The sequence below is a fragment of the Empidonax traillii genome, unplaced genomic scaffold (genome assembly GCF_003031625.1).
Source record: "Empidonax traillii isolate 1590-97213 ecotype Southwest subspecies unplaced genomic scaffold, ASM303162v1 scaffold1035:size206130, whole genome shotgun sequence".
Taxonomy (NCBI): Eukaryota; Metazoa; Chordata; class Aves; order Passeriformes; family Tyrannidae; genus Empidonax; species Empidonax traillii.
Genome location: NW_020956228.1, coordinates 87,016 through 99,720, shown reverse-complemented (window position 1 = coordinate 99,720; position 12,705 = coordinate 87,016). Strand labels below are relative to the sequence as shown.

Genomic DNA, 12,705 nt, shown 5'->3' with positions numbered 1-12,705 from the left:
TTTTGACAGGGAAAGAGCTTTGGCATTGTAGTTGCACAGTCACCCCAGGGACAGACAGACTTTCATCCCTGTAGGAAGGACCTGGTGTTTACAGGAGTTGGCTTTTGTTCCTGTACCCAGATCTAAATGGGGGAGGCCAACCAGACCCCAGAAAGGGTCTCCTGGCTGTCCCTGGTGGGGAGAACCCGCAGCTCAGGCAGGATGGCTGTTGTTGGGGGGTGGGCAGGGCTGAGTGTGAGGGGAGGGTGTGCGCAGCTCTGCACGCATGTTCCCTGATGCTGCAACCCCTCGGGCATGGGGCTTGTTGTGTAGGAGCAGGGATCTAGCCTGAGCCAAAGGAGACACCTGATCTGCTGTGATTTTAATTTGGTGGCTAATTTAGGCCACCAAAATGCCAAGTGTGAGATGGGCAGGGGGAACAGCCTGGCAGCTGCCAGGGCTGACATGAGCAAGGGGCGATGCTGCGCTGCAGCATCCTGGGCTCTGGGAGTAGTCCGTGAGCAATGGGAATGCTAATGGAGCTGTCAGCTTTGGGCGAGCAGCCCTATGCAGAGGAGTACCCCTAGCCCTGTTCCAACTTCTGACATCCCTAAAAACCTGGAGGTGTGACATGTTGCAGAAGTCAGGACAGGCTGTTTGTCCTTGGTTGAGCATGTCTCTAACCCCCTGGGCAGGGCTGGAGACAGGGTATCACTGTCACTTAGGGGCTGGACCAGCTTGACACAGGATTCTGGGGTATCCCACCCACAAACCAGCATTTTCCTGCTGGCTGGTAGCAAGAAGCCTGGCACCGCTTGCTGCTGCAGCCCCTTTCATTAGGAGGCTTTCACTAAAATCTCCTCTTCTTGCCCTCCCAGGCCGCAACAAGCAGATGAGCCTGACTGGACGGCCCTACCGGCACATGGGTGTCCTTGGGACCTCCAAGCTCTACAAAATCAGGAAGACCATCTTTACCTTTACCCCACAAGTGGGTGACATTGCATGGGCTCATTCCCAGCTGTTATGTGATCTGGAACTGACAAGGACACCGGGAGGAGGCCTGGATGCTACTGCTGAGCTGTGGCATTAGTTGTTTCCTCATAGTTGCTAGTGGCCAGTAGCTGCCCTAGAAGTTGAGGGTCCCTTGCTAGACTGTAGTGGCACCTGCCTCGTAAGGTGGGGGAGCTGTCAGTGCAAAGGAGCATGTCCTCTGTGTGCACAGCGTGGCTGGCCTGGCTGAGTGCCTGTGGGAGGACGTGGGTGGCACCAGAGGGACCTGGTGGCTGCATGAAGGGCCACTCATTTCTCCTGCTGTCCTCACAGTTCATAGACCAGCAGCAGTTCTACCTGGCTCTTGACAACAAGATGATTGTGGAGATGCTGAGGACGGACCTCTCCTATCTCTGCAGCCGCTGGAGAATGACTGGGCGACCAACTATCACCTTCCCCATCTCCCACACCATGCTCGGTATAGACCCCCCAGCCTGGCAAGGCGTTTGGCTATAGCAGCCCTGGGAAGCAGCCTCTGCAGGAGGAAGGGGGTGGGCAGATTTGTGACTGGCTCAGTAATGGGGATATGGTGGGGCTGGAGCAGCCTGTAGTGTCCTGTGAAGAGCTTACCACTCAGAGGAGCCACGCCAAGTGGGCAGTTGGCCTGGCAGGTGGCGGGGTTGCCTGCCAGACACTAGCACCTGCAGCTCAATGGCTGCTCCCTGGCATGGAGTTATTCAAGCTCCAGACAACCTGGCTTGTGCGAAGGCCTTTCGGGAGCAAGACCAAAAAAACAGTTCCCCTGTAGGAGTGTTCTTGGGGCTCTTTCTGCATCTTGACCCTTCACTAAGACTGACCACCTGCTAAAGGCTTTCCTAGGCAACAGGGAGGGGAAAACAGTAAACTGGAAGGAGCAAAGAGCTCTACAATGGCATAGAGCAGAACTGGCTTGCCTGCAGCAGCTCACAGCTTCCCCATGAGCCTGGTACTGGGAAGTGACTCTGCTCTGCTTTCAGGCTTTTTTGATTCTCCTTGTGTACTTAAAATCCTCTTGGTGTCTTGAGCATGCCCTTTCCTGTGGTGCCTCCTGCCCCTGACAGCAGCCCCCTCACCTGCTGCCTCATATGAAAGGCAGGGAGAGAGCAGAGTGCTGTTATCTGGTACTGTCAGCTTCAGCCAAGGTGAAATCCCAGGAGCCTGGAGTGCATCTTGGCCTCGTTTTCCTGGAATTCAGCCTGGACAGTCCTGAGTTTCCCTTTTTGGGTGGTGCTTTTGGTACCACAGCATGTCTGTGTGCAGAGGGTCTGCCCATGGTGCCTTTGGGTGCCTGAATGCCCACCTGTCCCTGGGTTACCTTCTGGGAGCCAGTTTGAGCAGAAGAGCCTGACTGCCTGTGCCTCTTCCCCACAGATGAAACCGGCAATGGTGTGCACCCCACGGTGCTGGCGATGCTGCGGAAGCTGCAGGACGGGTATTTTGGTGGCGCAAGGTGAGCGCACCCTCCTGGGCTGAGGGTTGTTGAGCCTCCAGGAACCTGGTGGGCAGTGCATTGGCCTCGGGGAAACAAGCTGGGGAGGACACACTGGGGTGTGCTAGGCTGTCAGTGCGCCCTGGGGCCACAGTCCCAACAGAGGAGATGAAAGAGAGGACATAGCTGTTCATGTCATCAAACAGGATCCTTCTAATAGCTTTTGGGCAGCCCTTCCATGCCCAACTGTGGCCGAAGGAGTTGCAGAGAGCTAAAGCAGGCACTGGTGTGCATATGTGCCCGACAGGTCCATCTCTCCCTGCCAAAGGGCCTGCCCTGGAGCCAGGAGGTAAAGCCAAGGGTACTGCCTCCCTTTTCCTCTCCCATGACCTCCCCATCTCTCGCCCAGGATCCAGACGGGTAAATTGTCGGAGTTCCTGACAACGTCATGCCGAACGCACCTCAGTTTTATGGACCCTGGGCCAGAGGGTAAGGTCTTTGCCGAGAGTTACAGGCTCTGCAGTGGCAGCTTTGAGAAGCTGGACACCGAGGAGTGGCTGCATGGCTTGCAGGTAGCAGAAGAGGGTAAGGGAGAACAGGCCAGTCGCTGCTGTGGGGTGGCAAACACCCAACTCACCCTTAAACCCGTAACACCCAACCTCCCTGCTGGCATCCATGCACTTGGGTTTTCACCATGTTCCCATCTGACGCTCTGTCAACCTTGTCTGGAACGAGCTGCTCCAATCTTCGTAGGGAAGAGACAAAGGATTGGCAGCTTACCTCCGCTGGGGAGACGTGGCTGAGGGTCTTTGGTGCACAAGCGGTGGTACACTGTGATGGCACAGTGACCAAGGCAGTGGGGAAGAGCCACCATGTCCCTAAGCAATCTCTGTCTTTTTCCCAAAACCTTTGCCCCTTCCCTGGGCAGAGGGGCTCCAGTGGGTGCCAAACTGAAGCCTTACTGTTGTGTAGAGGGTGCCCTGGCCCATCACAGCATGAGAGTCCCCCCTTGTGCTGGGACCATGACAGGGTGCAAGTTTTACTGTTCCTCTTGCAAGCAGGCCTGGGGACATCCCCTCCTGTGTGACCTAGTGCTGGTCATCATCAGGCTGCCCACCATCTGCTCTGCCTCTGCAGCCCCTGCAGCCAGTGTCTGCACTGCTGTGACTGAATACTCATTTCTTTTGCCCTTCTCTTGCTTTGCTTGCAGCCTCCTTACAGGCTGCGTCTGGGTTTGTCCAAGGTGTTTGCTTCCCCACCAGCCCCAGTGGGAGACAGGGGAAAGACCTGCCTGGCCTTTCTACGGCATCTCAAAGATGCTGAGTTTTAAGTTCATCCTGTGGTCAGATGCTGCAGCCAGGCAGGAGGATGTTCTCAAGTCTGGTGCCTGGAGGATTCCTCCAGCTGAGCCTCCAGGCTCTGGCAATGAGGTATTCCCTCAAGGGAATGCCAGGCTGATTCAGGTACAGTCCACAGCTCACCTCCTGGGGCTGACACACCTCTGAGTTTGCCAGCTGGAGAGCAGCATGGTTTTGCTGTGGCCCACTAGAAGTGCATCATCAATTCTGTGTTTTATTGGGGGTATCTTGCCCAAGGGGCACTCCCTTCACTTCTACCTCCCAGCTGAGCAGAGATCTGGCCTCTGAGCACCCTCTTCCATGCTGCTGTTAGCATGTGGTGCCTCTGGTGCTCCTGATGTGACACTGAGAGCAGTTGGAGCTGCTTGAGGCTGGGCGTAGAGAAGGCAGGAGCCATAACTCCTCCTCTAACTCCTAATTAGAAATAACTTGCAGAACTCACCCTGCCTTGCTTCTGTGCTGGAGTCCTGCTTGGAAGATGCCCTAGCTATGCTGGAGTGCTCCTGAGTGGTCTCTGCTTGGACAGGCTGACCCTGGCTGTGCCTCTGAAGGGAAAGAGTATGAGGGTTTCACTGCCTGGTTGGAGTGGGACACTCCTGTGCTTGCACAGCCTTGTACCAAACGCATGATGCAGCACCATGGCTTCCTTTGTCCACACGGGACTCAGAGGGAGCTCCAGTTTGGCCCTAGCTGTCAGCCAGTGTCCCAGGCAATAGAGTCATGCAGGAACAGGGGTGACCTGTGTTTTGTGCTTTGTGAGCCTGGCTGCTGGCACTGGCCCCACGTTGTCGCTTTGTGTGGCCAGCAAAGCTTTGCCCTTGCTGAGACACAGCTGGGATCTCCCTGGCCCTGGCGGTGCCCCAGCCCACAGTGGCTGAACGCCCCTCTGCTGCCTTCCCTTCCAGAGGACGCCTACGATGAGGTTGCCCAGTACCTGGACCACCTGCTGCAGCACACGAGTCCCCAGTCCAACCTGCCCCCCACCGCCCAGCGCGGAGGGCTGAGCCGCTTCCGGGCTGCTGTCCACACCACGCGTGACCTCATGTCCCTGGCATCCAAGGCCAAGGACCTGAACGTCCAGAGTGAGTAACTCCAGCACCCTCCGCACCTTGCCTTGAGCCCAGGGGTGAGGCTGAGGTGACCTGGGGGCTTTCCCAGCTATGTGATGCTGGGGACCCCATGGACTGCAGAGCAACTAACATTATGTTATTTCTGGCTGCTTCTCCCATAGCTGACTTCTCTGCAGGGGCTGCTGGGGGAGCAGTGTCAGGTGTCTGTGAGGTGGTTTGGGGCATGGCAGTGGTGATTGAGGTCTGAAGTGTCTCTGCCAACCTTTGCTTTTTTTTTTTTTTTTTTTTTTTTTAAGATGTTGGGATGTATGTCCCCAGCAAGATCTTCCAGGCATCCCAGCAGTCGGTTAACCTGCTGGGTTCACCCTGCCAGCACGACATGGATGGCAAGGTGAGCCCTGTCCCTCCCAGACTGAGCACTGCTGTCCTTTCAGGTGGAGCCAGAGTGTCCTTGCAGGACTGCATGAGGAAGGCTTGGTGTTTGTTGAGGGGGAATATCCATGGGTGAATGTCCTTGGCTCCATCTGGGGCAGGGCGCTGGTGGTGCTAACCAGCAGCATGGCTCTCCCTTCCCCCAGAGCCATGCAGTCTATGCAGAGATGAACCTGCCCCGTGACGAGGATGGCAGTGTGGACTGCAAGGCACTGGTGGACCAGCTGCGCGTCTGCCCCACGCTGCAGGAGCAAGCAGACATCCTCTACGTGCTCCACATGCTCAGGTGGGGTGAACTCTGCATCCCAGCAGCTCACTGAGCAGAGGGGGTTGGTACAGCCCAGGGGGGCGGCTGGGGAGCTGCCACAGACAAACTGCAGTGTATAACCCAGCACCTCCTTCACTGCAGGGGGCCCGAGTGGCACACGGGGCTTGATAGCGAGCCTGGCCCCACTGTCAAGGAGCTGCTCACTGAGCTGTATGTGCGGGTGGGGGAGACACGCCAGTGGGCCCTGATCCGCTACATCTCTGGCATCCTCAAGAAGAAGGTTGAAGCTCTGGATGAGGTAACAGCTGTGCAGCCAGCCTCTAGCGGGCTGAGGTCTGTCGGGGAGGAGGCAGCAGAGTGAGCAGGTGAACCATGGCTGCATCAGCTCTGTCTCCCTCTGCCTTGTGCTGAGCCTCCACACCCTCAGTTTACAATGGCTGGGGTTAACCCTTTCTGTCCCCAGGCCTGCACTGACCTCCTGTCTCACCAGAAGCACTTGACTGTGGGGCTGCCCCCAGAGCCACGTGAGAAGACAATCTCCACGTGAGTGTGGCGCCTCTCACTCCACCAGAGTGCTGGGCTGGGTCTGGGTGTGAGCCTGCTGCTCTGGGGTCCATGGGCAGGAGCAGCCCTGGCTGGCTGTCCCCAGCCTGTATCTTTCCTCTCGGGGCTTGCTCTGCTGCCTCTCACTTGCTCTACTGTTTTTTCGTGCCCCAGCCCGATCCCCTATGAGGAACTTGTTCACCTCATTGATGAAGCCAGTGAGAAGAACCTCAGTGTGTCCATCCTCACCCAGGTGAGGGAAGAGGGTATCAGGGGGGACTCCACAGCTGGGTGTCTGCCCTGCTGAGCAGCAGTGGGGTGATGTGCCTCTGCCCCTGCAGGAGATCATGGTGTACTTGGCCATGTACATGCGCACACAGCCTGCGCTCTTCGTGGAGATGTTCCGCATCCGCATCGGGCTCATCATCCAGGTGATGGCAACAGAGCTGGCTCACTCCCTGCAATGCTCAGGTATGTGCTCCCCAGCTGGGGTGGGTGCTGTGATGCTTGGGGCCCTGTCAGCCAGAAAGGAGTACTGGGACAAGACCCTGCATGGAAGTGCCAGCGTCTGCAGCTGCACTTGTTCTTGAGCAGCACAGGCGAGTGATTGCACTGCGGTGCAATCCATCCTGATTGGAGGATGAGCTCTTCTGCCAGTGTTGCCCTTGCTCGCAGATTGTAGGGCTGGGTAGAAATGTTCCAGGAGAACTATGAGGCAAGATACAAAATCCCAGTTCCGTTGTCTCCAGCTAGAGAAGCCACAGAGAACCTGATGAATCTCAGCCCATCAGACATGAAAAGCCTCCTCTACCACATCCTCTCTGGCAAGGAGTTTGGGGTGGAAAAGAGCGGTGAGTCAGCAGAGACCATCTCTGGGCAAAGTTGGGTCCTGATGTAGAGTGTGGTCAGATTTACATGTCTGTGTCCTCCCTCATGTTCAGCACAGCTGCTTCTGCACTGCAGGGGTCCAGCAAGAAGCTGTGCTCTTCATAAGGATGGTGCTGAGTGATTTCTGGGGATTGAGCCCTGTGGCTAATTGGGCTTTGCTTAGTTTGGTACTTGACCTGGTCAGGTCTGAATTGAAGCAGTACTGTGCTGCACTCGTGGGTCTCTGATGCTATTTGGATAGAGGGCAAGGGCATGCAGAGTGCCTGGGCAGTGACAAGGGGCAGGCATGCCCTGAGCCGTGGTGCCCACTGCAGACCTCTCTTCCCCTGCAGTGCGTTCAGTGGACTCGTCAATCACCACTGCCGTCTCCATCCATGACCTGGAGGCTGTTGGGGCCACCAGACCTGAGCGCTCTGGCCTTGTCAGGCTGAAAAGTGAAATCAAGCAGGTGAGGGCAGGCAGTGCAGGCTGCTTATGACAGGTCTTGTGGGTGACAAACAGCTACAAACCAGGCAGAATTGATGGAAGAGTGGGAGAGAGCTCAGCTGCTTCCAGGAGCTAATTTTGGCTCCGGTCCTGCCCTGGGGGGAGAATTGGGGTGGATCAGATCGTGGGTGGGGGTTGCTTTGGCAGTGCAGAGGGAGCACAGGGGTGTTTGAGAAGGTACAGGGGTGGGGAGGACCATGCAGTGTCCCAGGTGTGGGTAGCATCTTGGTGAGCCTCTTCCAACAGCAGAACCTCCATTTCCTTCTTCTCTTGCAGCAATTGGATAGACGTAGGCAGTCTCTGCCTGGGAGTAAGGTGAAGCCCCCCTGGTCCTGCAGCCTCAGCTTTTGCCCCTCATGCCATGCACCAGGACAGCTTCCCCACATGCATGACTCAATGAGCTTCCCTCAGCTGCTGCAGCAATGAATTGCCTTCCCCTCTGTAGGCAGGCTCAGGACTGTTCTGTTCAGGACAGGGAAGGAGGCTGGCTGCCTGGGAAGAGGTCACCATGGCTTAACATGCCATGCTTAACCCAAGGCTGGCACCGCCCCACAGGAGCTCCCCTTGGAGTAGGACCTGCTGTGTTTGGATTAGCAGGAAGGAAGGCTTCCCTAAGCTGGGGGTGTACTGCCATTACAGCCAGCTGGGAGCTGTGCTCCAGACCTTCTGTGGCCAGATACATTCCATTACACTCACAAAATCCCCTGAGCGGGATGGCACAGTGCTTCCAGTGCCATGACCCTGCCAGACAGTGCACTGGATCCTGCCTGTAGCCTCCCCAGCTATTTCTTCTCTGGGAGAAGAGGCTTCTGGTCAGCTACAAATGCCAAGGACCTCCTCATGTGTCTGGCATGTGTCCAGGGGAGTCCTGAGCTTTAGAAGGGGTCCTGCCCTCAAATGGAGCTTGCAGGGACCAGGCTGATGCAGCAGGTTTAGGGCCAACTTGCTGCAGTGTGAAACCTGATACTGCAGAGGGCTGTCTGTGGGCAGTGACCTTGCTAGTGGCCCTCCTGTCTGCCCAAGACTCAGTCCCTGCCCATGCCAGCAGAGCAGTAGCAGCTCTGCTCCTGTGCCCAGGCCAGCACAAACCCACCTCTGATGCACCCCACCAGCATGTGGGGCCCCTCAGCTTCTCCATGCCCTGGTACAATCCTTTCCCTCCGATGGTAACGTGGGACTTGCCACAGCTTTCCTCTCAAAACTGCATCTCCAACTAACTAAAGCCCTTGGATAATTGCCCTGTGACCTGAGCTTGATCTGTGCTGCTGTTGCTCCACTTGCTGTGACCGCTGCCCTTCTCTGGCATGGTCTGATTTCCTTCTCTCCCTTTCTCCTTCAGCCCCTCAGTTTGCAGTCCGGGGACATCAGCCTCAAGTCCTCTCTGGTAACCTGTGTTCGTTGGCTGCATGCACGGGGTCTGTCCTGTTTGTGACTGTGGGAAGGAGCTGTGCTCCGGGGGGTGCTGTGGGGAGCCGGGGCTGTAGGGTGGGCTTTGCTGGGGGCAGGGGGTGGAAGCTCTGTCAGACTGGAGAACTAGAAACTCTTGAGCAGTACCAGGCTGCGCTCTTGTGAGGTATTTAACTTTGGAGCTGTCTCTGTGGTCCTTGTTTTGTCTGCCTAGTCTGCTAGGCATACAGAGCTGCTGGACAAGGACTCCTTTTCAAGCATGCTGGAAGACCAGGGCAGTAAGGACAGCCGGCAGGGCCAGTGGCAGCGGAGGCGGCGGCTGGACGGGGCCCTCAATCGTGTCCCTGTGGGCTTCTACCAGAAGGTCTGGAAGGTCCTGCAGAAGGTGAGTTGGATGTCCAGCTGGTGCCTCTCCTGTGGTCTCAGGCACCAGCCTTGCCAGGGGGACTTAGACGCTGGGAGCTGCTCCCTGATATTGTGTAGATACCTGCTTCATGGACAAGGCCTGCAGCTGGCCCTGGAAAGCTGGGGAAGACCTGGAACTGCTTCTTAGTCATGTGGGACCTACCTCATCCTGTGCCTTGCAGAGGGGAGCATTAGCCAGACAGGGACAGAGCTGGAGCCACAGCTGAAGGAGGTCCAGGCACAGTTCATGCTCAGCATGGTGAGCCAGGGAGCAGAACCCTGTGCAGGGGTGCTCTGGCTGATGCTGAACTGATGGGAAAGGAGTGATGCTGTGCAGTCAGGAGGCAGAGCTGGGGTGTGTAGGTAGCACACACCAGTGCTCAAGTGAGTTGATGGGCTGGACCTATGTGTCTTAGCATGGTGCTTCTCCAAACCGTAACCCTGAGCTCTCCTTCTTGTTCTGCAGTGCCATGGCCTCTCCGTGGAAGGCTTTGTTCTCCCCTCCTCAACAACCAGAGAGGTAGGAGGTTCATGTGAAGGGAAAAGGGGGCATGGGGGTTGTTGTTGGATGCTGGGTTGCCCTGGGTGATTGCCCAGCGTAGCTCAGGATTTGTGCTGGTGATATGGTGCTCTTGGTACACTTCTTTCTACATCCTCATAGATGACCCCAGGGGAAATAAAGTTTGCTGTGCATGTGGAGTCTGTCCTTAACCGCGTGCCTCAGCCAGAGTACAGGCAGCTGCTGGTGGAAGCTATCTTGGTGCTCACCATGCTGGTGGACATGGACGTGCACACCATTGGTGGCATCATAGCTGTGGAAAAGATCTTGCACAGAGCCAACGACCTCTTCTATGAGGAGCAGGTAAGGCCCAAGCCTCACCCAGGGCTGCTGGCTGCATTCCCCATAGCTGCCTTCTGTCCCCATTGTGTTCATGGGGCACAGCAAAGCTGTAGTGTCCTCCTCTCGCTGCTCACTGTCAACTTGTCACACTTGCGAGTGCAGTGGAGTGTGCTTGGGGTGGAAGCTGGTGACGGGGTTGGCCTTATTCTAATGGTGGCTTTCTCCTTCCCTGTCCAAAATCCAGAAAGCCCTGGGTGCTGACGACCACATGTTGGAGAGGGATCCTTCGACAGGCATCTGCATCCTGCTGTACGACAGTGCCCCGAGCGGCCGGTTTGGCACCATGACCTACCTGTCCAAGTCGGTGGCCTTGTACGTGTACGACTTCCTGCCCACGGACGGCTGCTCCATGCAGTAGCTCTCGCAGCTCCTCGCTGGGTTGCAGATGCTGTGGGAGGGTTGTTTCATACAGCTTGTAAAGATGAACACTAGGTTAGTTTGCAGGCAGCCTGCGTGGCCATCTCTCCTCCCAGCCCTGGCCTCCTGGTGGGTGAGCCCAAGGTCCTCTGAGGAGCCCTGCGGGAGGCACATGTCCTAAACTGACCTGTGCCTGCATGTGGCCTGAGGAGCAAGGGAGAGGCTGAGCTTTGAAGCCTGCTTGTGTTAGAAGTGTCTGTCTGCATGGCTCCTCCTGAGCCATCACCCCCAGAGAGACCTCTGTTTGAGGCAGTTGATCAGACCTGTGTGCTCAGCACTGCAGTGCTCCCTGACCGGCTCATGCTCTCCCTGCCTCCAGCAGGTTCGCAGTTTTTAACTGTGTTTTAACTGTGCTGCTGTTTATTCCAATCTGCAGGACTTACACTAGTATAGGATAGAACTCTTCCTGCTGCTGGAGTAGCTTTGCTAGAGAAATAGGGGATGGTGCCTGACCTTCTGTCCCAGCACACCCGAAATCAAAATGATCCAGCCCAGCCACAGCTGTGCTGCTTGGAAGTAGGCAGCCCATCAGGGCTCCTGTGTGGGGAGCTGGGGAGGTTGTGGCAGCCAGGATCCCTGTTGCCACCAAGATGTGAGGACAGGGCTTCAGGCTGGCTGGGGCATGCTGGTGGCAGCCCCTCTGTGCCATATACTTGTCCCTGGCAGCAGTGCTGGTGGCCAAGTCACAGTTTCCCGAGTTCACATGTGCCTTTTGAAGCAGCTCTGAGCTGGCTGCTTGGTGTTACCTGTGCAATCACAGCTGTGCCCTTAACACTCAGCTCTGGCCTCGGCCCCAGCTCCCATAGCCTGGCACAGGAAGGGGTGGGGACACAGTGGGTGCCTGCCCCACTCTATCCTGCAGGTGCAGCTCTGAGCAAAGATCCCTTTCCCCTTTGAGGAAGGGGGATTGTATCCAACGCCACTGTGCCTGGGGTTGTGCAGGCTCTCCTGTTACTGAAAATCTGAAATCATGGCAGTGATACCAGCCACCAAGCCATGTATTAAATAGACTAGGTCTGACGCTTCCAATGTCACTGCCCACAACTGGAGGGACAGAGGAAAGAACCTGTGTTTCAGAATCATTTACCAACCATCCCCACGCTCTGAAGTCTCTTTGATTGCCCTTGGACTGCGTGTTGTGGCTTCATTGCCAACCCCATGGAGGCCAGCAGTGGGTAACAGTCCAAAGGCTGAACCAGGCTGGGAAGTTTCCTAGGGCTGCCCTTAACCTGGGCCTGAGGGAGGCAGCAGACTTCCCTGAGAGGACTGTCTGTGTGGCATATTGGACCCTCTGTGCCCCTCAGGAGTCACCTACAGCTCTCACCCATCTTTCTTGTAGCAGTTGTCAGGGTCTGGGGGAGATGACAGCCATGGCAACACCTCTGGTGTAGATAGACTAACATGCACCTCATCCATTGCCTGGCCTTCCACAGCCACAGCTTCATACCTGCTGTACAGAAGGAGAGGTGACATGGGCAAAGAGGGGATTTGCCTCCACCTTTCCTTTATTCCTGCCTTCACCTGGCAGGGGAGGATACAGGATCCAGTTGAACCTGTGTATTTTTGGAGGGCTGTTCCTATGTCTGTCAGGGAGGGCAGAGCCTGATTCCACCAGCCTCTCTCTCAGACTCCCTTCTGCTCCTTAACCTTTCTACGTCCTCATAGCTCAGCCCTGAGGTCAGTGAGATCACTGTCCCCTTGGCCGCACCGAACACAGCTGTTCTCACCACTGCCATTGTTCCCAGGGAAAGGCACTGGCCCTCCCTGCACCCAGAGGCTTAGATGGCTGTTTGTTGTCGTGGGAGCTCTGTCAGGGTGGCCACATCCACTGCTGCCGAGCACAGAGGATGTGGTCTGTGCCAGGTGGATGCCACGGCAGATCTCCTTCTGAGAGGGTGACTTGCCTCTTGAGCGGGGACGGTGACAGTGCCTGTGCCATGTGCCAACACTGTGCTCTGCCCACGCTGCCCGCAGCACACCCGGGGTGGCTCCCGAGCCAGATGTTTTCCTATGTGTTTTTGGTTTCCAGAGGCTGGTTTCGCCTCCGAGGTATCGGCTGTTGTGTCCGTGTTGCCGATCCCTCCCTGTAACCC

The 12,705-nt window shown here is 56.6% G+C and overlaps 1 protein-coding gene across 5 annotated transcripts in view; it reads left to right on the top strand.

The window, feature by feature from the left end:
- PHKA1 (phosphorylase kinase regulatory subunit alpha 1) overlaps positions 1 to 12,705 on the top strand; it is a 45,007-nt gene that overhangs the window by 7,267 nt on the left and 25,035 nt on the right. Inside the window, exons 15-33 of one of the 5 annotated variants that reach the window (XR_003573550.1) lie at positions 858 to 967; positions 1,303 to 1,447; positions 2,380 to 2,458; positions 2,847 to 3,022; positions 4,701 to 4,877; positions 5,162 to 5,256; positions 5,444 to 5,583; positions 5,707 to 5,863; positions 6,029 to 6,108; positions 6,283 to 6,361; positions 6,450 to 6,579; positions 6,858 to 6,959; positions 7,329 to 7,444; positions 7,759 to 7,797; positions 8,822 to 8,866; positions 9,104 to 9,274; positions 9,761 to 9,814; positions 9,956 to 10,156; positions 10,380 to 12,507. Coding sequence is in view for 1 of the 5 variants with exons in the window: in XM_027904276.1 (XP_027760077.1) it covers positions 858 to 967; positions 1,303 to 1,447; positions 2,380 to 2,458; positions 2,847 to 3,022; positions 4,701 to 4,877; positions 5,162 to 5,256; positions 5,444 to 5,583; positions 5,707 to 5,863; positions 6,029 to 6,108; positions 6,283 to 6,361; positions 6,450 to 6,579; positions 6,858 to 6,959; positions 7,329 to 7,444; positions 7,759 to 7,797; positions 8,822 to 8,866; positions 9,104 to 9,274; positions 9,761 to 9,814; positions 9,956 to 10,156; positions 10,380 to 10,553 (2,270 nt within the window). In the remaining 4 variants the exon portion in view is untranslated. Of the gene's footprint in view, positions 1 to 857; positions 968 to 1,302; positions 1,448 to 2,379; positions 2,459 to 2,846; positions 3,023 to 4,700; positions 4,878 to 5,161; positions 5,257 to 5,443; positions 5,584 to 5,706; positions 5,864 to 6,028; positions 6,109 to 6,282; positions 6,362 to 6,449; positions 6,580 to 6,857; positions 6,960 to 7,328; positions 7,445 to 7,758; positions 7,798 to 8,821; positions 8,867 to 9,103; positions 9,275 to 9,760; positions 9,815 to 9,955; positions 10,157 to 10,379; positions 12,632 to 12,705 lie in introns of those variants that run through there. The other 4 variants (XR_003573552.1, XM_027904276.1, XR_003573551.1 and 1 more) reach the window with 4 other exon arrangements.